The sequence below is a fragment of the Fonsecaea erecta genome (genome assembly GCF_001651985.1).
Source record: "Fonsecaea erecta strain CBS 125763 chromosome Unknown Scaff1, whole genome shotgun sequence".
Classification (NCBI taxonomy): Eukaryota; Fungi; Ascomycota; class Eurotiomycetes; order Chaetothyriales; family Herpotrichiellaceae; genus Fonsecaea; species Fonsecaea erecta.
Genome location: NW_017387244.1, coordinates 4,028,091 through 4,049,387, shown reverse-complemented (window position 1 = coordinate 4,049,387; position 21,297 = coordinate 4,028,091). Strand labels below are relative to the sequence as shown.

Genomic DNA, 21,297 nt, shown 5'->3' with positions numbered 1-21,297 from the left:
CTGAGATCTAAGCAGATTGAAGTGCTTGTCTAATTCAACTCTTCGATCCTCGGTGTCCCGCTCATCGTACCCTGTGTTCGGCTGGGTCCTGCCTGAGCATCCTCATCGTCCTCGTCTGGCTCATCCTTCGGCATCCGCAACCCCATCATGCCCATGAGATTCCCACCAGGTCCAGCCTTGCCAGCCTGCGCCTTCAGACTCTCCAAGAGATTCCTCGCCAGATTGATGTCGATTTCGTTGTCGATGTCGTCGTCGTCCGAGGACAACTCGTAAACTTCGTCTTCGCCAGCATGCTGCTTCCCGGCGTTTGCTGTAGAACCTTTGATCGCTCTTTGCTTGTTGCCGGATGAGGACGATCCGAGGTCCAGGGCGCCATGACCCCGGAGTTCTGCCTCCATCTGTTTCATGAAGGTCAGCAGGTCTTCGCCACTTTCCGGCTCATCGTCATCCGGCACGTCCAAGTCTCGAACTGGGCCTGTCCCTGTTGCAGGTCGTCTTAGTGTAGCTCGGTAGGCCGGGTCCTGGGTGCCCGGGCCAAGTTCCCCGGACATGATCTCCTTCATCACCTCTGGTGGCATGCCCATCATCTCCTGCATCATCTTGCTAAACTCGTCTTCACCAAAACTGGCCTCTTTGTCTTCGCCTTCGTCGTCCTCAAATTCACCACCGTCGTCAAGCACGTCGTCATCGGAATCATCGTCACTGTCCCCACCGAACAATCCCGCGCCGTCTAGACCGGCCTTATCGTCATTCAAAAACTCCTCGAATTGTTTCACTATCCTTTGCAAATTCTCCTGTGCTGCCTTGTCGCCGAAGCCTGTCTTCTTGCCTTTGCCCCCGGTTTGACCTTTGCGCCCGCTGAGCTCATTTTCGAGATCGTCAAAACTGATGTCGAGCCACTTCTCATCATCCTCTCGTTGACTCCATGTAGCTATCTCAGTATCTGATGGTAGTACCTCGTCCCCAGAATCTAGATCGTCCAGGAGCATCTTGATTTCTCGCACCGCTGGTCGATCCTGATATTGAGAATCCGAAACAAGCATCTCAAATCCGCAAGTGAGTTTCATCCCAGTTTCGGCACGAACACGGGCGGCTGAATCCACTTCTGATGGCATCGCGTCTGCAAAAACAGCAGGCGGCGGAAATTCCTGTGACTTTACTTGTGCATATGCCACGCGAGGGACTTTGACGCTCATTGTCACGAAATCTTCGGGGACGAAAGTCAATTGAGCCTTGTTCTCTTTGTTTTGTAGTGGTTTAAGCGCGATAGGATCTCTAAGATAGAATGCTTCCACTGCAGGCGCGATGTAGGCCGGCTTCTGGTGAAGCAAATATGCCAGTTTCCGAGGTATCGTTATCAACACATGGTGCATATTTTCTGAAATTTGAGCCGGGTAATTGCGCAGCCGAAAGAACGCTTCTTCCTCCATGCTTGTCGAGTGCATCAGCCTCTTTGGCTCGTTCAAGATGATTTCTCTGGCTTGTGAAAGCGACAATTTCTCTTCGGTTCGCTTTGAACTTCTCGAAGCGCTCGCCGGCTTGATGATCTTCAACTGTCCATTGTGGATCCAGACACGGTTCTCGGCAACATCTGGCTCGAGCCAAGATGGCAAAGTGCCAGAGGCTTCGATGAGGAGGAACTCGCCATCGCTATCTGTGACTTTGACCCATAGCTCGTTGAAATTTTTCGTCAGCTCCCTTAGAAGCCAAACAATGACCCATTCGTCTTCCACAGAGTCGCCATATTCAGTTTGTCCGCGCAAAAAACTCACTCCTAACTCCCCTGTTAGTCTATTCTCGACTTCCCTGTCCAATTCGTACAGACCTCACCATCCTCTTTGTTTAGCTCTAGGGAGAAACCTTGGCGCTGCCAGATATAATCTTTCAGATATTGCCGATGAAGGTCCGTCGCATACTTCTGTACCTCCCGCAATCGCAGGCGCAGTTCAGAGTCGTGGCTTGGATCGAATGAAGGTGAGGTTATGTACAAGGAGTACTCGATGCAGTCGTCGGGCAAGGCTGGCTTCGGGATGGGATGGAATGTAGAGCGGAACCAGGCAACTTCTTCCTCCGTCGCAGGCATGCTCAATCGATTTCGCAGGAGAATAATGCCAGGCAAGTTTGAGAACAACTGTGCAGATGACGAGGGGGAACTTGAAGGATTGCCTTGCCAGATGCCTGCCGAGCCCACCAATGATCTCATTCAGCTGGTGCCAAGCCCCGCAGATCCCGACCATTCCTCTTTCGACCAGACAACAACAAGCAACAACCGCGAGATGCTGCAAAGCACTAACGCTCCAAAAACATGAGAGTATGGTTAGTTGTTCGCCTTGATATTGTACCCTTGGAAATGAGAGGTCGCTGCGTGAGACACTTCACTTAGAATTACATCCGCCCGTGATGGCCAACTATATCAACACACCACAGGCGACCGATGCCTCTTACATCACCAACGGCCTGGACCGTCTGGGGGAGATCTCGCCTGAGAAGTCCTTTGCGGCACCCCCAGAAAAGCGCGATTTGATCAGCCAGATGAGGGACGCGAAAACCCAGGTCGTCAACCTCCGAACTCCTCGAGCTGGACTGCGAGATCCCCTGCGCCTGCTCCCAAATGGCAACCAGGTTCGCTCCGAGTTCACGCCACTCATGCAAAGCGCCACAAGGAAGAACATGGCCCGCCGCCTTTCGAGTAAAAAGCCCGGTGTTCAGGCGACTCCTTCCTATCTCAAAGGTGGCTACACTCCTGGGGCACCGAGACTCAGCGATGTGTCGCAGTTTGCGAGCGAACACACTTCGAGCTCGGCTGGCAATGCCCTTGACAACACTCCCATGCCTCAACAGATTAGCAGCAGCGCACAAAGTACACCCCTCACACAATTACCGGGACGAGATGCGGCCGGACTTGTCAACGATGGGAACATGATGACGTTGCGCGAGCAAGAAAGCATCATTGACAAGATTGAGAAGGAGAATTTTGGCCTGAAGATGAAGATACATTTCTTGGAGGAGGCTTTGTCAAAGCGAGGCAATGAGTTCAACCAAGCTGCACTGAAAGAAAATACCGATTTAAAGGTCAACCGGATCACCATGCAGCGCGAATTACACAAGTTCAAGAAGCATATTGCCCAGGCCGAGAAAGATGCAGAGGTCTATCGACTGCAGCTTGAAGAGTTCAAAGAACGGATTAGACGGAAACAAGTGGACGAAAATGTCCGCATTGAGCTCCAAACTCTCCGTACCGAGGTAACCACAAAGGAGAAGCGGATTAAGGCACTGGAGACCGAGAGAGATTCTGCAGAGGACCAAGGGAAATCGACAATTGAGAAGCTGAAAAATGAGATTGAAGACCTCCAGGCTGAACTGCGTGAGAAGGACCGGAAAATTGACGAGAGAGAGGATGAGATTGACGCTCTAAAAGCAAAAGCAAGCAAGGAATCAAATGATGCCGCTGAAGTTGAAGATGAGCTTGAGTCCGCACGACAAGAAATCGAAGATCTCAAGCAGAACTTGGAGCGAGCAAAAGCAGCAGCACAAGAGGCAAAGGAAGGCCAAGAAGAGGCTCTCGATGAAAAGCGCAAGGCCGAGGAAGATCTAGAAGAGCTGCGCGACGAGATGGCAAACAAGTCCTTTACAACCAAGGGACTGAGCAGACAGCTTGAGGAAAAGACAAATAAGCTCGAGGACGATTTACAAGATCTGCAGGAGCGACATGATGCCTTGCAAACCCAACTCGCACAGAAATCGGATTCGGAGTGGCAGTTGCGTGAGAAAGTTCGCGAACTGGAGCGGGAAGGAGGATCAGGACTGCGAAAGTTGCAGCAAGACCTTGATCAATCTCAGCAACAACGTGACACGTTCGAACGCAAATTACACAACATGACCAAACAACTCGAGACTGTCGAGAAGGAATTGCAAGTCAAAGTTGAGGAGAAAGACCTCTTGCAAACACGTCACGATGCGTTAACCAAGGAATCTGCGGATCTGCAGAAAGACCTTTCCAAAGCGCAGAAATCAATCCGAGACCTGGAAATTGCTCTCGAAGAAGAGAGACAACATTCCGCCCAGAACGACAACATTCTAAGATCACAGCACAAGCAAGAGATCGACCTTCTCAACGAGCAAATCGACGGACTGCATCGGGAAGTGCACTCGAAAGAGCGAGACCATGCGGCTGATTTGGAGGAGTGGGAAGCACAGAAACGGACACTTGAAGCAGCTTCTCGGAAAGCGGAAGAGAAAGCCAACGGGCTTCAGCGGACGGTGGATAAACTCCAAGATGCGCAAGGAACAATCAATGGACGTGAAATGAAACTGCAGGCGGCACTCGAAAGCGAGAAGCAACGGCATGAGCAAGAAGAGAAGGTCCTTGCCAAACAGATTGAGGAGCTCCAACAAGATCTCGTCAACAAACGAACCGCATCGGATGACAACAGGTTGGAGCTCAACAACGCCAAAGAAGAGCTGCGGATTTCGATCAGGGATCAAGCCGCCCTGAGAGAAAAGGTGGCTGAGCTGGAGGAGGAAATCGAGGTGCTGCAGGCGGATATTGAGCAAGAGCACGAGTTCGCCGAGAAGCAACAGCAAAAACACTCCAGTCATGCGGACGCCCAGATTCAGCAGATGCGGCAAGAGAGGCAATCTCTGCAGACAGAGCTTGCAAATCTCCGGGGCGACCTGCAGGATGCACGTTTGGCTCTTGAGAAGACTGAACAAGAACGTGACGCCCTCGAGATCAAACTTCAAAATGCTGCAAAATCCAACGACGACACATTCGGTATCGACCAAGAAAAGCGAGAACTAAAACGCATCAAACTCAAGCTCGAAAAGGACATTGCCCGTTTGACTACGGAGCGCGACAACCTCCAGGAAGCTAACCAAGCATTGGAAGATGAAATCAACGCCGAGCTTGAGCGAGCGAGCAAGGAAGAGGATCGCTTAAATGCTGAGATAGATTCGCTCCGGAACCAGAAGATCTTCAATGCAGAGAACAGGGATCGCGAACTCACGTCTGCGAAAAACAAGGCTGCTCGTTTGGAGGCTCGAATCAAGGATTTGGAGGGGATGCTTGACAATCATTCGAAAATTGTCGGATCTCCGGCTGGAGATATGTCTGGGCTCAGACACGATTTGGCCGAAGCAAGAAAGAATGAAACAGCAGCCACAAAAAGAGAAACGGATCTGAAAGCAACCAACCGGGACTTGAAGATGCAGGTCAACGAGCTTGAACGTGAGCTGCATGAGGCCAGGCTTGCCCAATACAAGGCCAAATCGCCTTCGGTCTCACCCCCTCCGTCACACTCGAAGGAAGTCGCGAGGCTTCGACAAGAGCTTGTCGACATTCGAGCCGAAGTTCAGGTGTTGAGCTCTGAGAATCGGGACTTGAAGCGCGCTGCTCGTCGAGCTTCTGTCAATGATGATCAGCTGGCCATCCTCCAAACTCAGATCAAATCTCGCTCTGCAGAGGTTGAATCCTTGAGCGCGAAGATTGCGGAGCAAAATGACCTTGTCGATGAACTGCAGGAGCAGCTCAACCGTCTCCGCGACAAAGACGGTGAGACACAGCACCTCTCATCAAGCATCCGCAAACGTGATAGACAGATTAATGATCTGAGAGCGCAACTCAAACGCTTGCGGGAAGAACATGAAGGTGTCAACGACATGTCCATGCGACTCTCGGTCCGTGACGATGAAGCGCGGGAAATGAAGCACCAGCTCCGACGCTTACGGGAAGAGCGCAGCATGGCCAACAAAAAGGCTGAAGCCGTCGAGAACGAGCTCGAGGCACTGCAGAGCAAGTATGAAGACATGCTAGAACGTCTGACGTCTGGCAAGTCAAGCAAAGATGAGGTTCGAGCAAAGGAGATGAAGGGGCTTATCAAAGAGATTATGTGGCTGAAAGCTAAATGCAGACGGGAAGAACGCCTGCGAAAGGATCTGGCATGGAGCAAAGCGTTCCTTGAGCAGGGCGAGGCCGTGAGGGTCGAGTGGTATGTTCTTTTCTTTACTCCTGTTCCTTGGTTCCACACTGACGAAATCACTAGCAACCAAGTCGATCTCAACATCTTGGGAGAAATGGGCGTGGCTCTTGACAGACGCAAGTACGAGGTGAAGCTGAAGCCAGTACAGAAGCTGCGTGCTGGTGTGTTGACCGTAATCGCTGCTATCCGCATGAGCAACATGGAGGAACAGTGGAGAGAGGCCAAACTGCTCGGTGAAGAGCTGAAGTTGATCCGAACCAGGCAATCGAGGCAGCGTTCGACGAGGCACGTTTTGGAGATTTGAGAAGCATTGGGTTCTTCTGGCGGTTGTGAGCATTGCAACCATTGTATATTGTTGGCATTGGGCATGGTTGGACTTTGCATTGTTTGGCGTCTTTCTTCAGGCTAACGACGGTATGACCTGGCTCCTATCAATCGGGGTTTGACAGAGATGTGTTCCATCCTCATCATTACTCGGTCTTTGTCCTGGTTCTATCGTTGCAACGGCCGCGAGCAGCGGAGAAGAGCGTCAGTCCCGCTGCCGCTGCTGATTCGTGTCGTTGTTGCATCATCGGATTCTCCTTCCCCTCTGTTGCCCACCTCAATCGTGCTAGAACTCGACAGGTTTGTGTCAGATCCGAAGAAGTTTTGATCGTCAATCGATATTCGTGAGAGGTGTGACCGTCTTGGCGACTGGACGCATTAGGACTCGCTATTACTTCATGCACAAATCGTCCGTTCTAGAGGACTTCTAGAGGCATACCACTCTAAAAACAGTACAACAAAATTCCCCCAGAATCACCGTTACGGGGCAACAATGAACGGGCCAAACTACGACCCGACGGGCATCGAGTTCTACTCCATCGACGACCTCTCCTTCTCGTGCGGCACCACCTTGCACGATGTCCGGGTGGCATATCGCAGCTTCAACCCCTCTTCTACGGCGGGCATCGTCCTGATCCCGACATGCTACTCGGGACTCATCAACACGACATTCACATTCACCACCGCCCCCTTTGACGCACTGGCGAAATACCACGTCGTGGTGGTGGCCATGCTGGGCAACGGCGAGAGCGCGAGTCCGTCCAACAAGCCCTTCTTCCCGGAGCCGGGCGAGTTGCGGTACGAGGACGTGGTCCGGGCGCAGCACGCCCTGGTCACGGAGCACCTGAAGGCGTCGACGCTGGAGGCCGTGGTGGGGTTCTCGATGGGCGGGCAGCAGGCGTACCACTGGGCGGTCATGTACCCGGCGATGGTCAAGCGGATCGTGGTGATCTGCTCGGCGGCGCGGACGTCGCTGCACAATTACGCGTTCCTGGAGGGGCCCATCGCAGCGCTGACCAGCTCCATCGACTACATCGCGTGGAAGGCGATGAAGGAGAAAATCGCGCGTGGGGAGCACGTCGGCATCAACCTCAAGGAGGTCGTGCCCAAGAAGGGCCTGCGCGCCTTCGCCCGCGCCTACGGTGCCTGGCTGACCAGCACGGCCTGGTTCCGGCAGCGCCTCTTCACCCGCATGGACGGCCACCCGACCAGCGTCGAGCAGTGGATGCGCATGCGTGAGGACGGTTACCTGGGCTGGGACGCCGAGGACCTGCTCGTCAAGGCGCGGATGTGGCAGATGGGCGACGTCGGGACTGTGATGCCCACGCCCGACGGAGGAGAGAAGAAGGTGCTCAGCGAACTCGGCGGCGCCATCCCGGACGACGACCTTTACAGCAAGGCCCTGGCCAGCATCCGGGCCCAGGTGCTCCTCATGCCGTGCCGGACCGACCAGTACTTCCCGCCCGAGGACGCGGAGATCGAGATGACGCACCTCCAGCACGGCCGGCTGGCCGTCATCGAGAGTGTCTGGGGTCACGTCTCGGGGGGTGGGTTGAACCCGGAGGACAGCAAGTTTTTGAATGCGCAGATTGCCGAATTGATGAAGGGGGGAGGAGGAGACTGACTGGACTGGACTGGTTACGCAGAGGGATAAGCGGGCAGAACAGGACCCCTTTGGGGGGAGAGAGAGAGTATCTCATCTCGACACGCCTTCTCGAGAGGACTCTGACTAAATGCTATAGAGAGGCCGACGGCATGGTTTTGCGAGTAGCTTGATGAACGAAACAACAGAGGCTCTGCGGACTGAGTGTGCATGCATGCTTAATATGTAGTATTTCTTTTGTATTCTGGTTGGTCGATCGATCAAAAAGCGACTATCTCGTCGAACCACAGTTTCCAACCCTCGAGGGCACCTTCACTTCAGGAGTAAAGGAGGGCTATTCATCCATAAAGGGGCATCGAGCCCTCGTTCTGGTCCCATTCAACGTCCCCAAGTCCCCAAGTCATCGAGTCTTCTCCCTGCCGATGGGAAGATACATCTCGTTTCCACCACGTCGACCAAAACAACAACAACGCATGCTTCTCTGTATACTTGTCCGTCGTGCTGTGTGGAATGTGTATATATTCCAAGTCCCCCGGGAACGAAGAAAGATCCCTGGTGTGTTTGGCATGCGCCATGTACGTTTTATATCGTAACCCTGCCAAACAAAAACAAAAAACAAACATATCAGAAATCTCCCGTACATGGCATCAAAAACATCAAAGTCCCACATGCCCAGAAAACAACGTCAGATAACATCACATCACATATGCATTAGATAAAATGAGGCAGGTTGGGGGGCTTCCTTAAAACAAAAGAAAAAAGAGACATTGGGTTGGTCTCCTCGTCCCCCCCCCCCTTCTATTTCGCTTTTTCTCTCGTCCTCAGTCGTAGTTCTGCACCTGCCAACTGAGAATCATCATCCACAGGAACAACACGGCCAGTATGATACTCCAGGCGAAACTGGCCTTCCAACAGGCGCAGATATTGCTCTGCGTCAGCCACGCCAGCGTCTCTATCGACACGCCGCGGTATTCTTGGTTCTGAACGAAGTTGTTGCAGTTGCTGTTGACGTTGCCGTCACCGTACAGCTGGATGGCCGTCTCGATCAAGGTGGTCACCCACAGCACAAACAGGACAAAGCTGCCCAGGAGGATGATGCCGGGGATGAGGAGCCGGCGTGCGGCGAGGATGAGGATGACGATGAGGAAGATGATGGTGAGGGAGCCGCAGATGACGGCGAAGGGGAACAGCCTGTCGTGCACCGGTCAGCCACCAACTCGCCCACGCATTGTTAATGTATGTATCTTGGGAAGAAGCACAACGTACCAAGGAACTCCGATCCTCAACTGGTCCTGCACGGCGATGAACCACGCATTGATTCCTAATACGGTCGACGACCCAGCCAACACGATGAATATCCACAGATTCAGCTGGAGTTCGGGCCAGATGTACCGCCGGCGCGACTCGCGCACAATGACTTCTGTCGCCATCTTGCTGGGCGAGGTGAGGCGGGGGGTGGGCGTGCAAGGGCACCGAGCGCGGGCCACACACACTCACAGTGCGCTTGCGAGAGGTATGTCACTTGCGCAGTGCTGCAGTGCGAGGAGATTCGTCCTTCGTAGGGCTCGAGCGTGGGTTCGGCGCAAGAGGTGTATGTGCGTGTATGTGTATACTTTTTTGTCTTGTGATTTCTGGCGCAAGTTTCAGGGCGTTTTCAGACGAGGTCTCTCCTCCATGGGGGCCGTGAGCGTGCGCTTAAGAATGTTCGTTCCAGGACGTAGGATGGCGTGGGCATGTGATGACGAGAATGGTGATGATGATGTTCCCCGTGCCGTCCGGTAGAGCAGTCGTTGGGCTGCAAGACGGGATGCGGCCCCAAAAGAGAAGACGAAGGCGAAGGCGAAGGCGACGACGTGGCTGCGATGTGTGTGGTTGTTCACGAAGCGTCGTTTCTTCCAGCTGGGTCAATGGGAACCGGCCACGACGCGGGCGTCATGTTGGTGTTGGTGTTGGTGTTGGTGTGGGTTGACGCAGGTGTGGCGGAGAAACTGCTCCGGTGGCTTGGGGCAACCGGACCGGGGCGGCTGGTTTTGTAGGTACTGTCCGGTCCTCTCAGTCTTTACAGTAAGTATAATTCGGTAAACAAACAACTATGTCCCCCTGATGTCCCGCTGTGCCTCACAGCATAATCCTCCTTTCGGGCATAAATATACAGTCATGTGTTCTCCCCTCCCCCCCCCAAAACGCCCTGCATGCTCCTTCGCTTCCCGCCCTGATTCCACAGTACATACATTGTGAGTCGTGGCTAGCGTTCCCAGCACGTTTCTGCCCGTCCTGTTCAAGCAGTATCATCCCCCCAGGGCCCACCGTCACTGTGTTGGTTTGGACGCTGGCTCTGCATGCACTGCACCGTACATACAGTACATGGGAGATGCTGATGTGGTGGCTGGCTGGTTCATGTGCTGCTCAAACCTGTACAGTAAACAGTCTCACTCTGCAGCGTCCTCCTTGAGAACAGGCACTTTTGCACGTCTGAATCGGTTGGCTCACGCCCTGCATGGTGCGAACAAGGAGCAGTGCAGATCCTGGATGAGCTCTATCGTCGCCTCAGCAGTCAGGCAAACCCGAGACTGCAGCCAAGTATGACGCTGGTCTGCTGGTGATGGCCGTTGTAGCATATATCCCTCCCACAACTTGGCATTGTAAAAATAATCGACAAAGTTGGTGACCACCCAAGTCGTCAGTCTGTCTTCGGCAAGATAGACAGGCTTCCGGCTTGCTGGTCACTCCTCCACAGTCGCAGACTATTGTTCACCGTTAGTGGCCATCCCGAGAAAGGTGGCAGGATGGGTGGAAGAAGAGTTGCAAGCCCTACCTCTTCGACTTCTCGCACCGTCGACGCTCCTCGTCGCCGTACTGAACTTCGCCGGTCCACCTCGATGGTCTCCTCGACGACAGTGCCCCCTCGCCTGCTGCTGCGTGGCCGGCGTTGACGAACGACGTCCTCTGCGACGACCCCGCGCCTGAAACCGAACACGTTCCCGTAGTTGAGGGCCGCCCAGATGAGGTAGATGATGAGCAAGAACCCGCCGACCGACCCGAGCACGATGGCTGCGACGGTGCCTGGTTTCGGTCCCGAGTTGAGGCCCAGGTACGTGGTGGGGAGGGCGAGGATGGCCTGCTGCCGTTTCGTCAGACCACCACCGCTGCCGCCACCAGGCTCGTAGACCTGAAAACTATTCATGGTAGGTTGAAGATGAAGGCCGAAGAGGGGCGCCAGCGTGAAGCCAAGATCTCTGGAAGGCTTTTGCTTTGTATCAGGAATCTCACGGGGTGCGTGTGGTATAGGAGGCACTGACTGATCCTTCAGGGCACGACTAATAGGTATGAAAGTGTGTTTATTGTTTTGGGGGGCCGAAGGGGGGCCCAGAGGATCTGATTGAGTACATGTACCCGTATCCGGTACAGATCGGTCAGCCTACCAACAGCCCTTGAACCCAACAACAGCCCATCCACGATGCACCAGTTTAGCATGTGCCTCTGGGCGGGGAGGCAGACGAATCTCCACAATCCACACAAGCGGGAAAACACCTGGCGTCGACTGATATGCCCCCTCGTCCCCTCCAACTATTCCTATCTGTGAAGATGGAGGTTGGGCAGTTCTTTTCCATCGCAGCCAGCACATATACCGTCTCATCCACGAACGCTATATCGCATGTGTCGGGAATTAAAAGTACCTTTTGCAACGGTCCGGAAGTATACCCGGAGTGTCAACTACGCAGGACCAACAGTGGGATCCTTAATGGCGGACAGATTGCGCCAGGCTTGATTACTATTATCCCTGGTGATACATACAGTAGTAGGAGAGGCTAGCTCGGGATGACGCCTTGGGATCGCAAAGCCTAGTGACCGGTTGCTCTGGGCACGTCGTCTCGCCTAAATAATGCTGCCCGGAGCCGATGAACACCCAGCAAGACACCCCAGGCCGAGCACGCCCTTAAGTGAGGATGAATAATTACGGATGGACATTGCCAAACAGCTTTGCAACAATCCGAGATAAACTCGGTCTGTTCCTGCACACCTCTGGCCCGGCTATCAGCCATCAACAGTCACAAGGGGAGAAACACTGACAATAAATAATCCAACAGCTGCCATTTGTGCTCAGCAAGAGTGAACAATCTGACCCGAAGCATAGCCATCCTGACGTTATTGAGGCTCATCTGCATTGACATCAGCCACCTTTGCCTCTGCAAGTATGAGACCTTGTTCAGGCACATCTGAGGCATCCCGGGGCTTGAAGATCGTGAGTTGAAAAGAAATACCTGTTATTGTGTATGTACTGTAAAAATGGTGGGTCTGATGCCGTTGCCCCCGCAACCACCCAAAACGGCCCAAAACGTACGAGGTACAAGGTACAGCGACTCGACGCTACAATCCAGCTGCGTCGCCATGACCTTGTATTCGTAAACCGAGTAAACCGTCGCCCAACAGCCGTAGCTCGCAGACCTCAAGATGAGTGTCCGAGTCGTCGCCCGTGTTCGACCTCTTCTCAAGACCGAACTCGAAAAGGACCAGATCGTGACCAGCCACAACGGTCCCGACGGCAAGCCGACCATTGTCAAGATCCCCAACCCCAAGAACTTCGCCGAAGAGTACAGTTTTCAGTTCAACAGCGTCTACGAGCAGCATGCCACGCAGCAAGAGATATTCGACGCCGAAGGTGAGCTCCTGGTTCGACCTCACAAGCGGTACTCGCCTGACTGACACATGTGTCCGCAGTTGCACCCACAGTCAAACACCTCTTTCTCGGTTACGATGTCACCATCTTCGCCTACGGCTCTACGGGGACGGGGAAGACTCACACAATGCGTGGTGGAAAGTCACTCGCTGACCGAGGGATGATTCCGAGATTGCTGAGCAGTATCTACAGAAAGAGTCGGGCGATTGAAAAGAGCGGCAGTGGAGAAACCGCCGTCGACGTGGCCATGAGCTACTATGAAATCTACAACGACCGTGTCTTTGATCTCTTCGAGGCACCCGAGAAGCGAACGGCTACTGGACTTCCCATTCGAGAAGCTGAAGGTGGAAAGACCGTTGTCGTCGGCTTGACCGAGATGCCCTGTGCCTCTCTGAAGGACTTCGAGGTGTTGTATGACAAAGCCAATGCAAATAGAAGTACCGGCGCCACGAAGCTCAACGCCCACTCGTCACGATCGCACGCCATTCTTTGCGTCAAAGTGACCATCACTACCCCGACGGAAACGCGAGTTAGCACAGCTTCGGCGATCGACCTGGCGGGCTCGGAAGACAATAGAAGAACGGGGAACGGAAAGGACAGGATGGTCGAGTCCGCGAGCATCAACAAGTCGCTGTTCGTCCTGGCCCAGTGCGTGGAGGCCATCAGCAAGAAACAGCAGCGCATCCCGTATCGCGAGTCGAAGATGACAAGGATCCTTTCGCTGGGACAAAACAATGGCTTCACGGTCATGATCCTCAACCTGGCGCCTGTCAAGGCCTACCATCTCGACACGCTCAGCTCTCTGAACTTTGCAAACCGGACCAAGAAGATCGAGGTCCGTGAGGTGGAGAATGAACCCATCTTCAAGGGGCCTCCGCGACAGGTTCCTGGGGCACCGGTGGGCGGCCCAACGATGCAGCGACAGCCACTTCGGCCTCTGACCCACGTCGTCAACGTCAACCTTGCCGCCAATCGTGACACAACCACGAAAAACGAGAAGCCGGCGAAGGCCTTTGCTGTCTACTCGGACAAAAACAAAGCGTCCATCGGTGCGAAACCCGTCCCACAGAAGTCGTCTCCTCTGAAGCGCACGGCTGATGCATCATTCCTGACGTCTACTCGTCCTCCTAAAATCTCGCGTCCCACACCTAACTTTATCCGGCGAGGTCCAGAGTGTCAACCTCTGGGCATGGATAAATCGTCGATCGAAACCCTGGTTGAGAAAAAAGTCTCCGAGATTCTTGCAGCTCGGGCTCTCAACGCACCAAACCCTGCTCCTCAAAAATCCATATCTGAAGAAGTTCAGCGGCGATTAGACAGTATTGAGAAGAGGCTGGAAGGTCAAGATGGCGAACGGGCAGAAGGACTCAGTTACCTGTTCATGGCCAAGCAGCATCAAGCCCGCGGGGAGCTTGGGAGCGCGCTGAAGATGTATGAACTGGCCAGGCCATATTTCCCAGACAATGAGAAGTTGAAGGGCAAGATTGAGCGGCTCCGGGAGAGACTTGCCGCGCAAAAGACAGAGTCAAGCGAGACAGCGCCAGCTGTAGACGACGAGTTTACCCGTTCGGGCGAACTTGCCAGAAGGAAGACTTCCCGTAGCAATGACGAGGGCGATGAAAGCTACCAGGATGACGACAACGGGGGTTCGGCTTACCACGAGAGTGACGAGGATGAAGACGCTCATCGGTCGCGTCCAAAGAAACAATCCAAGCAACAGAAACGCAGGGCAAGGGCATCATCGCCGGATCCCCTGGCGCAGCAGACCTCCTCAGAGCTCAGTGCTGCGGTGACGCCCCGAACACATCACCTCCTAAAAGTCATCAACACGCGGGATATCACGAAAATCAAGACGTTACATGGGCTGGGCGCAAAGCGTGCAGAGGGGATTGTGGAATACCTCAACGAACAAGGGGCCGACGGGGCTGGGGAGGTCTTTGTGCGAAGCTGGAATGATCTGGCCAAGTTGAAGGGGATCGGAAAGAAGACCCTGGAGACGATGAGGGAAGGAGTCCAGGTGGCTTTATGATGTGAGCGAGGGGAGTCATAGTCAGCTTTATCGCCATAGTACGAAGCTGGACTCGTCTTATGCCGTGCGTTCACTGTCGTCTAGTATCGAGTTAGTGGTCGAGTTTGAATATCGTGATGAATGATCGCCTACGCTGTTGTCTCATAGGTCGGCGCCAACGCACTTCTTGGCGCGCTAACGCTTGCTACCCAATCAAAAAGCTGCTTAGACGCCTCAAGCGATGACGCGTTCTCTCCGCACAGACCGTCATCCATCGAAGCTGATTGGCTCCTCGCATTCTTACGGTCTTTTGACGAACACTCATACGAATCTTTTCCACTTCTTCCATCACCCGGCCACGTACGCGGGAAACGAGACGGTCTATCGATTGAGCTTCGTTGGCGGCTGCCTGACTGTTTAAACCCAACTCAATGGGTGCTTCAACATTACTAAACGTGACAAATAGTCCCATCCATGCTACTTACACCCTTGACTGACAGACACGTTCATCAGTCGCAGAAAGCTATGATACCTGCTGCGATCTGCCGTCTCCCAGAGTAATATGGCTGCAAAGCGCGATAACAGATTCCTCCGGCCAGGCAGGAGTTGGCAACCGGAAAGCGACGGTACCGACGTCGAGCTGGGCACATTGCTGCCAAAGCGCTCTCCATCGAGGACGGATGAAGATGACGAGGACCACTCTGCAGCAAGCGAGCCAGGGGAGCAGGAATGGAGTAGCAGATATCATCCACGCCTTTTGACAGATGTGTCGAGCAGAGCAACGTCCTCGGCTGTTGTCACACTCCATTCGAGGAAGGCACGGCGCCCAATGACAGCAAGCAAGCACAGGCACAGATGTTTTAGCTCTCGAATATTGTCGAGGGTGATGTCACTGGCCAAAGCCGCCTTGATGACCCTGTAAGCAAGACTATATTGAAATGCTTGCTCTGCGGAAGCATATACTGACGAATGCTTAGAGGACTTCTACAGTGCGTAGTCTTCGTCTTTGGTGTTGTGGAGGCTGTCTTCCCAGATCAACTTGATCTTGTCTCCGGCCCGCTCAAAGACAGCTTCTTGTTCCGGAATGATCCAACTGCAATGTGGAAGAAGGATCTTGACGCACTCACGGCAGACGTCCAGCCTGTCATGTGTCACTCCCACAACGATTACTGGCGGCGAGAACCTCTATACAGCGCGATTGCGGCAGGATGCACCGGCGTCGAAGCAGACGTATGGCTGTTGGGCAACGAGCTATACGTGGCGCACACTGCATCAGGCATACGGCGAAACAGGACTCTGGAGACTCTCTATTTGGATCCTCTGAAACAGATCCTCGATCACAGAAATACACTGCCCGATTTTCTGGATCCCGCCGCCCTGGATAGCAGCCGACGCGTGGGTGTCTTTGACACCAAACCCGAGCAGTCGCTTGTTCTGTTGGTGGACATTAAGAATAAGCCGATAGGGGCCTTTAAGAATAAGCCGGAAGAGGCTTGGAGTCGACTTCATGCCCTGCTCGCACGATTCCGCGACCGGAAGTACCTCACTTATCTTAACGGATCCGACTTGGTCAGTGGACCTCTGACCGTTGTCGTCTCTGGCCATGCACCCTTCAGTCGTGTCGTTCAGAATTCAACATATAGAGACATTTTCTACGATGCACCTCTTCACGACTTGGCTGATCTACCGGGGATATCTCCACAGTCTTCCCCATCAACGGCGCTCAATGTCCGTGCTGACGACACCACACCATCCATTGAGCTAGTTTCTCAACCACCAGCCGGCTTAGCGACCAGCTATTCTTCTTCCAACTCGTATTATGCTTCCACTTCTTTCCGACGCTCCATCGGCCGTCCTTACCACTCCTCCCTCACCCAACCCCAACTTGACAAAATCCGACGGCAGATCCGTTCGGCCCACGCCAGGGGCCTGAAGGTCCGATATTGGGATATTCCCGCTTGGCCCATTGGGTTGAGAGACTACCTCTGGAGGGTATTGGTGAGGGAAGGGGTGGACTATCTGAGTGTCGACGACATTGAGGATGTACGGTGGAAAGACTGGGGCCCGAGGAAAGGTGGCTGGGGAAAGAAGTGGTGGAGGTGAGTCTGACCTCTTTGACAGCCACGGATGCCGTCCCTTTCTCCCAGAAAGTCACATTGTCGGGAAATAGATCGCAATATACCACCAGGCATATATACTTATATCGAAGCATTGTGGTCAACATTGGGGCGAATACGCCTTTCAGCAATGGGAGAATCCTTCCCAAATAGAATACGCCCTGCCCTAATCAGCCTATCGCCTTTGCTCGTTTCAACGGTAAACAGTCTGATCTGTACTGGTTTGGAGGCCATCCAACCACTTTAACGCACCTTGCACCGCCTCAATGGTGGCTCAGAGCCTGATCCTGCAATGAAGCAGTTTCACCCATTGCCAGCTCATCGCTCTGCCAAGTCGCTCTTTCGGCCAGCCTGATATTGTGGAACCTTCTGCAATCATCGTTACACGCAGTTTCTGGACGAAGATTCTTCCTGTCATTGCGGCTGGAAGTCGTATATCAAGGCACGATTGACTGCGACGACGATTCGAGAGCAAGCGGGGCTGCCATTGCTTTTTTACGCTCTGAAACCGCACAGGAGAGGCACGGAATTGGCTGATCACGAAATCCTGAGCCATCTCCTGAGCCTGGGGGCCGATCCCAACAGTGTTGTTCATAACGTTCCCATTTGGGTGTGGTTCTTAGAGTCGATGCAACTCATTATGCCACGAGACTGCGCGGCATGTCTTGCGATCGTCAAATTGCTGGTATCACACGGCATTCAAACGGGAGTAACTGAGGCCGACTTGGCCTTCGTTTACGAAAATGTTTTGAAGCCAGCATTCAGCTCCCTGGACTTGGGCACATTGCCGGTACGCAGTGATCCCGGGACCGTGCAGTCACGTCTAGATAGGATCCGAAGAACGAGGCCGAGGGGCAATCGCGGTGCCCATACCATCTATTCGTTCCTGGACGTTGTGCAGAGTCTATCGCCGGTTTACGGTGACCCCGATGCCTCCCTCTTTGCCGAGGCTGACATTGTGGCCTTGAGAGAATTAGAGCTCTCTCGGAAGCCGGAAGTCCCATGTTCCAGGGAGTCTTCCTCGATGTAAATGGATGGTGTGCGGCTCCAACCAAATGGGTCTGGACTTGGTGGAGATAGAGGGACAACCGCTCTACAACAAGAAGACGATGAGACCCAAGTATCTGGCTGGCTCTGGTCCTTAACTACGACGGCCTCATGTCGACGTAAACAGGGAAAAGGACGGAATCTTTGATCTTCTGGGTTGAGAACCTCAAGATGTTTACTGCGACTACCACATTGATTATTTCACGGATCTTATGACACTTTATCTACCACACATTTCTGAGTCCATTACATACATGTACGTATGACAGATATCCTTATTCCTACGCTGCTCTTTCCCACTGTGTCAAGTGTCACAGATAGGAGATGCTGTTTCCTTTTCACGGTACTCAGACGGACTAACCCTGGCCCACACTCTCAAAACTATCTATTTTCCAGCGCCTCGTAAATCGTTACAGGCGGAGGGACCCTAATCCATGCTTGTTTCCCCCCCGGAGTCTAAATTCTCAACCTCTCCTGCGACTCGCCTTCGTGTGGTCCTCCTTCAAAGGGCCCTTCCTCGTGGTCACCGGCCGAGCGCTCGACCATGGCCATGTAGGAAGTCTGGCTCCGCCGGCTGCTTCGGTCACTCTGGGGCCTGCTGGTGGCGTATACCGGCGTGAGCATGGCCCGTCTTCCCGGGGTCCCCCAAACATCCATTGATGATGAAGAATAAGTAGGAGTGATAGAAGTCTTCTGCTTGTCTCGTACCCCCGACGGCCCTGGCGGAGGCGGCACCGGCGGCACGGGCAGGATGATATACCGGGCCCGACTCGCCCACTGCTTTGTGCTAGCGGCGGGACTGATGATCTCCTCGTCCTCGAGCCCGGCGGCACCTCCCTGCTGCTGCTGCTGCATGGTCTGGGTGACGGCGCGGCCCATGCTGGTCTGGCGGGTGTAGTGCGCGAGTGCCGCCCACACGCGGCGCTGGAAGCAGCACATCACCAGCGACGCGAGCAGGGTGAGCACGAACACCACCCCGACCACGAACGCCGGGATCGCGTACCGGATGTCCCCGTACGCGATGGACCGTTCGTAGCGGTGCACGAGGCGTAGACCGAGTTTATTGTTATTGTGCGTGCCGGTGTTGGAGCGTTTGTTTGTCGTCGCCACCTTGACCGACGACATCGTCCCCATCCCCTCGAACCCGGTCCGTGTCCCTACGATCGCGAAGCTGATGAGGTCTGTCCAGATCAGGTTCATCATCGTCTCGGCCCCGCCAGCCGACTGGGACATGAGCTCGCGCCATTTGAGAGTCAGGCCGTAGTTGGACTTGCCGCTGTAGCTGTTGTGGAAAAAGAAACAGGGGTGTGAGTACATGTATGTATATATGGATTGGACACAGGGGAGAGTGGAGGGGAGGACACACATAGAAAAGGGGTGTAATGGTTATGTATATATGGTATAGATAGAAACCATGTCACTTACTTCGGAATGGCATCCTCATTCACGTCGCTTAGCGCCGCCGCGTCCGTGTAGATGCTGTTCCAGGCGGCGGTGAAGACGCCCCCGGCCGCGAACGAGTCGTACATGTGGTTGCCGAGGGTGGTGCCGCGCACAGCGGCGGGGAGGTAGATCTTGGCGGCGCGTTGGACGTCGACATCGGCGGCGGCGGCGGCGGACGACGACTGGTCCACCAGGCCCCAGAACTTGTACACGTCCCAGATCTTGTACGTGCGGTGGTCGACCTTTTCGATCCCCCACAGCGGCATGTCACTGGAAGTGTAGTTCTTGGCCTGCACGTCCACCACCTGCAGCGCCTCGAACGACGTGCTCCCGTTGCTGCGGAACGTCACCTGCTTGATCGTCGCGGACACCGCGCTGGCGCACGTGTACAGGTTCTGCTGCCACGGGGATCCCGGGTCCGGGCGCCACGACTGGCCCGAGTCGACGTGCTCCGGCTGCGGGATGCTGTACAGGTATCCGCACTGCATGAACGCCTTGCCGTCCTTGCTCGGGTCGTCGTCGTAGTATCCGCTGCATCGCGTGCCTACAGCTATATGAGTCACAAGGTCCATAATTCCTCTCTCCCTTTCTTTCCATCTAACATGTATGGAGTGCGTTACATACCGTAATTTTCAAACTTGGACTGCAACGTCGGCTGCTTCTTGTAGTAGATGTCGTCCAGGAACCCGCCGTCCATGCCGCTGATCTTGATGGCGCCGGGCACGCTGAGGGAGCCAAAGGTGTTGATCTGGCCCGTGTACACATTTCCCTTCTCCGAGGAGGTGAGGTTGAGCACCTGGGCTACGAACTGGTTGTTCCACCACGCCAAAATGTCGGCGTTGCGCTTGAGCGGCGGCGTCCCCCCAACGTCCTTCCACTTGTCCCCGTCGTTCCACTGGGGCTTGGGGATCTCGGGGCTGATTTCGGAGAAGCCGCCGTCGTCGCGCAGGTAGCCGTCGTCGCCGGACATAGAGTTGGACGCGTTGCCGTTGACCGAGAAGTGCAGGCTCAGGTTCGTGTTGGTGCACCGTGTCTCCGGAATCACCCACAGGATGTCTTCCGTCCACGTCGCGCCCAGTTCGAGACCGCCCGGCACGGTGTGGTTGCGTATCCCAATGCCTCCTTTGTACGCGTCGATGATCAACCCGTTCACGAGGTAGTATCCCTTGTTGAGGATCATGGACGGGAGGACTTCCAGGCGTCCCACGGCCCGGCTGGCGTTGTTGTCCACGTATATGTTGTTCACCAGGTTGTAGGCCCGGAACTGGATGTCCAGCAGATTGGCGACGGTGCCGACCTTGGTTCCGCTGGTGAAGAGTTCCCGGGTGACGTCGGGGATGGTCGAGTTGATCACCGTGTGGTTGATATACTGGTTTCGCACGGCCGGGTCGTCGTAGATGGAATGCGGGCAGTCCATCCACTTCTGCCACCCGCACCGCCTGTTGACGCCTTGTCGATCCAATGTGGCCACCCCGTAGTAGGACGGATCTGTCACGCTTTGTTAGCTTTTGACACGCAGCAGGGAACTGTGGAAACCCCCGTACCCGTGACATAGTGAAACTCCACATCATGGAGGCCGCGAGACGGATTGATCTTCTCCTGAAGAGGCTTGGGGGTGAGGAAGTTTGCGACGACCAGGCAGATAGTCGCGAGCGTCACCAGCATCGACACACCAAAAACACGCCAGCGGACCATTTTGCCCATGAAGTTCCCCGCAGCGCCATCACTCTGCAGTAGCAACGGCCACCAAGAACTCTGCAAGAGATGGCTGATCGAGGACCATGTGACGGCATCGAAGGAGCGGTCACGGACGATGCCTACCAACACAAACGCAAATAGCAGCGGGATCACAATGTGTACTGTTTGCGGTCAGTCAGAGATCAATAGGTGGTCATCACCAGGGGGAGCGAGCCTGACGCAGTGAAATACATCCCGAAATCAGACCGGCAACTTCTCCAACGGTGAGGTTTATCATGTTCGATGGATCAGGCCCAGAGCAGGGAAATGATGGCTTCTCGACAGGGCTACAGCTTCATGAGGAGAGTAGAGCGACCCCGTACGAGATCAAGTATATACTTGGAATGAATCATAAGTTCGCC

General features: G+C 54.4%; 8 protein-coding genes across 8 annotated transcripts; 4 read left to right on the top strand and 4 right to left on the bottom strand.

Moving 5' to 3' along the window:
* Window positions 1-29: 29 nt before the first annotated feature.
* On the bottom strand, window positions 30-2,083 carry AYL99_01425 (hypothetical protein; the record flags this gene model as incomplete). The annotated part of the gene is made up of 2 exons (XM_018832941.1): window positions 30-1,774; window positions 1,831-2,083. The coding sequence occupies 2 exons, from the start codon at window positions 2,081-2,083 to the stop codon at window positions 30-32; spliced, it is 1,998 nt and encodes a 665-aa protein (XP_018698820.1).
* A 317-nt stretch (window positions 2,084-2,400) lies between these two features.
* On the top strand, window positions 2,401-6,282 carry AYL99_01424 (hypothetical protein; the record flags this gene model as incomplete). Its single annotated transcript, XM_018832940.1, has 2 exons — window positions 2,401-5,987; window positions 6,042-6,282. The coding sequence occupies 2 exons, from the start codon at window positions 2,401-2,403 to the stop codon at window positions 6,280-6,282; spliced, it is 3,828 nt and encodes a 1,275-aa protein (XP_018698819.1).
* A 513-nt stretch (window positions 6,283-6,795) lies between these two features.
* AYL99_01423 (hypothetical protein) lies at window positions 6,796-7,926 on the top strand (the record flags this gene model as incomplete). The annotated part of the gene is made up of 1 exon (XM_018832939.1): window positions 6,796-7,926. The coding sequence occupies one exon, from the start codon at window positions 6,796-6,798 to the stop codon at window positions 7,924-7,926; it is 1,131 nt and encodes a 376-aa protein (XP_018698818.1).
* An 800-nt stretch (window positions 7,927-8,726) lies between these two features.
* AYL99_01422 (hypothetical protein) lies at window positions 8,727-9,335 on the bottom strand (the record flags this gene model as incomplete). Its single annotated transcript, XM_018832938.1, has 2 exons — window positions 8,727-9,096; window positions 9,172-9,335. 2 exons carry the CDS (start codon window positions 9,333-9,335, stop codon window positions 8,727-8,729), a joined length of 534 nt encoding a protein of 177 aa, XP_018698817.1.
* Window positions 9,336-10,628: 1,293 nt separating this feature from the next.
* Window positions 10,629-11,089, bottom strand: AYL99_01421 (hypothetical protein; the record flags this gene model as incomplete). Its single annotated transcript, XM_018832937.1, has 2 exons — window positions 10,629-10,649; window positions 10,721-11,089. The coding sequence occupies 2 exons, from the start codon at window positions 11,087-11,089 to the stop codon at window positions 10,629-10,631; spliced, it is 390 nt and encodes a 129-aa protein (XP_018698816.1).
* A 1,268-nt stretch (window positions 11,090-12,357) lies between these two features.
* On the top strand, window positions 12,358-14,612 carry AYL99_01420 (hypothetical protein; the record flags this gene model as incomplete). The annotated part of the gene is made up of 2 exons (XM_018832936.1): window positions 12,358-12,565; window positions 12,625-14,612. The coding sequence occupies 2 exons, from the start codon at window positions 12,358-12,360 to the stop codon at window positions 14,610-14,612; spliced, it is 2,196 nt and encodes a 731-aa protein (XP_018698815.1).
* An 865-nt stretch (window positions 14,613-15,477) lies between these two features.
* AYL99_01419 (hypothetical protein) lies at window positions 15,478-16,694 on the top strand (the record flags this gene model as incomplete). The annotated part of the gene is made up of 2 exons (XM_018832935.1): window positions 15,478-15,509; window positions 15,569-16,694. 2 exons carry the CDS (start codon window positions 15,478-15,480, stop codon window positions 16,692-16,694), a joined length of 1,158 nt encoding a protein of 385 aa, XP_018698814.1.
* Window positions 16,695-18,211: 1,517 nt separating this feature from the next.
* Window positions 18,212-21,173, bottom strand: AYL99_01418 (hypothetical protein; the record flags this gene model as incomplete). The annotated part of the gene is made up of 5 exons (XM_018832934.1): window positions 18,212-19,037; window positions 19,181-19,742; window positions 19,823-20,686; window positions 20,743-21,057; window positions 21,128-21,173. The coding sequence occupies 5 exons, from the start codon at window positions 21,171-21,173 to the stop codon at window positions 18,212-18,214; spliced, it is 2,613 nt and encodes an 870-aa protein (XP_018698813.1).
* Between the last annotated feature and the right edge of the window lie 124 nt (window positions 21,174-21,297).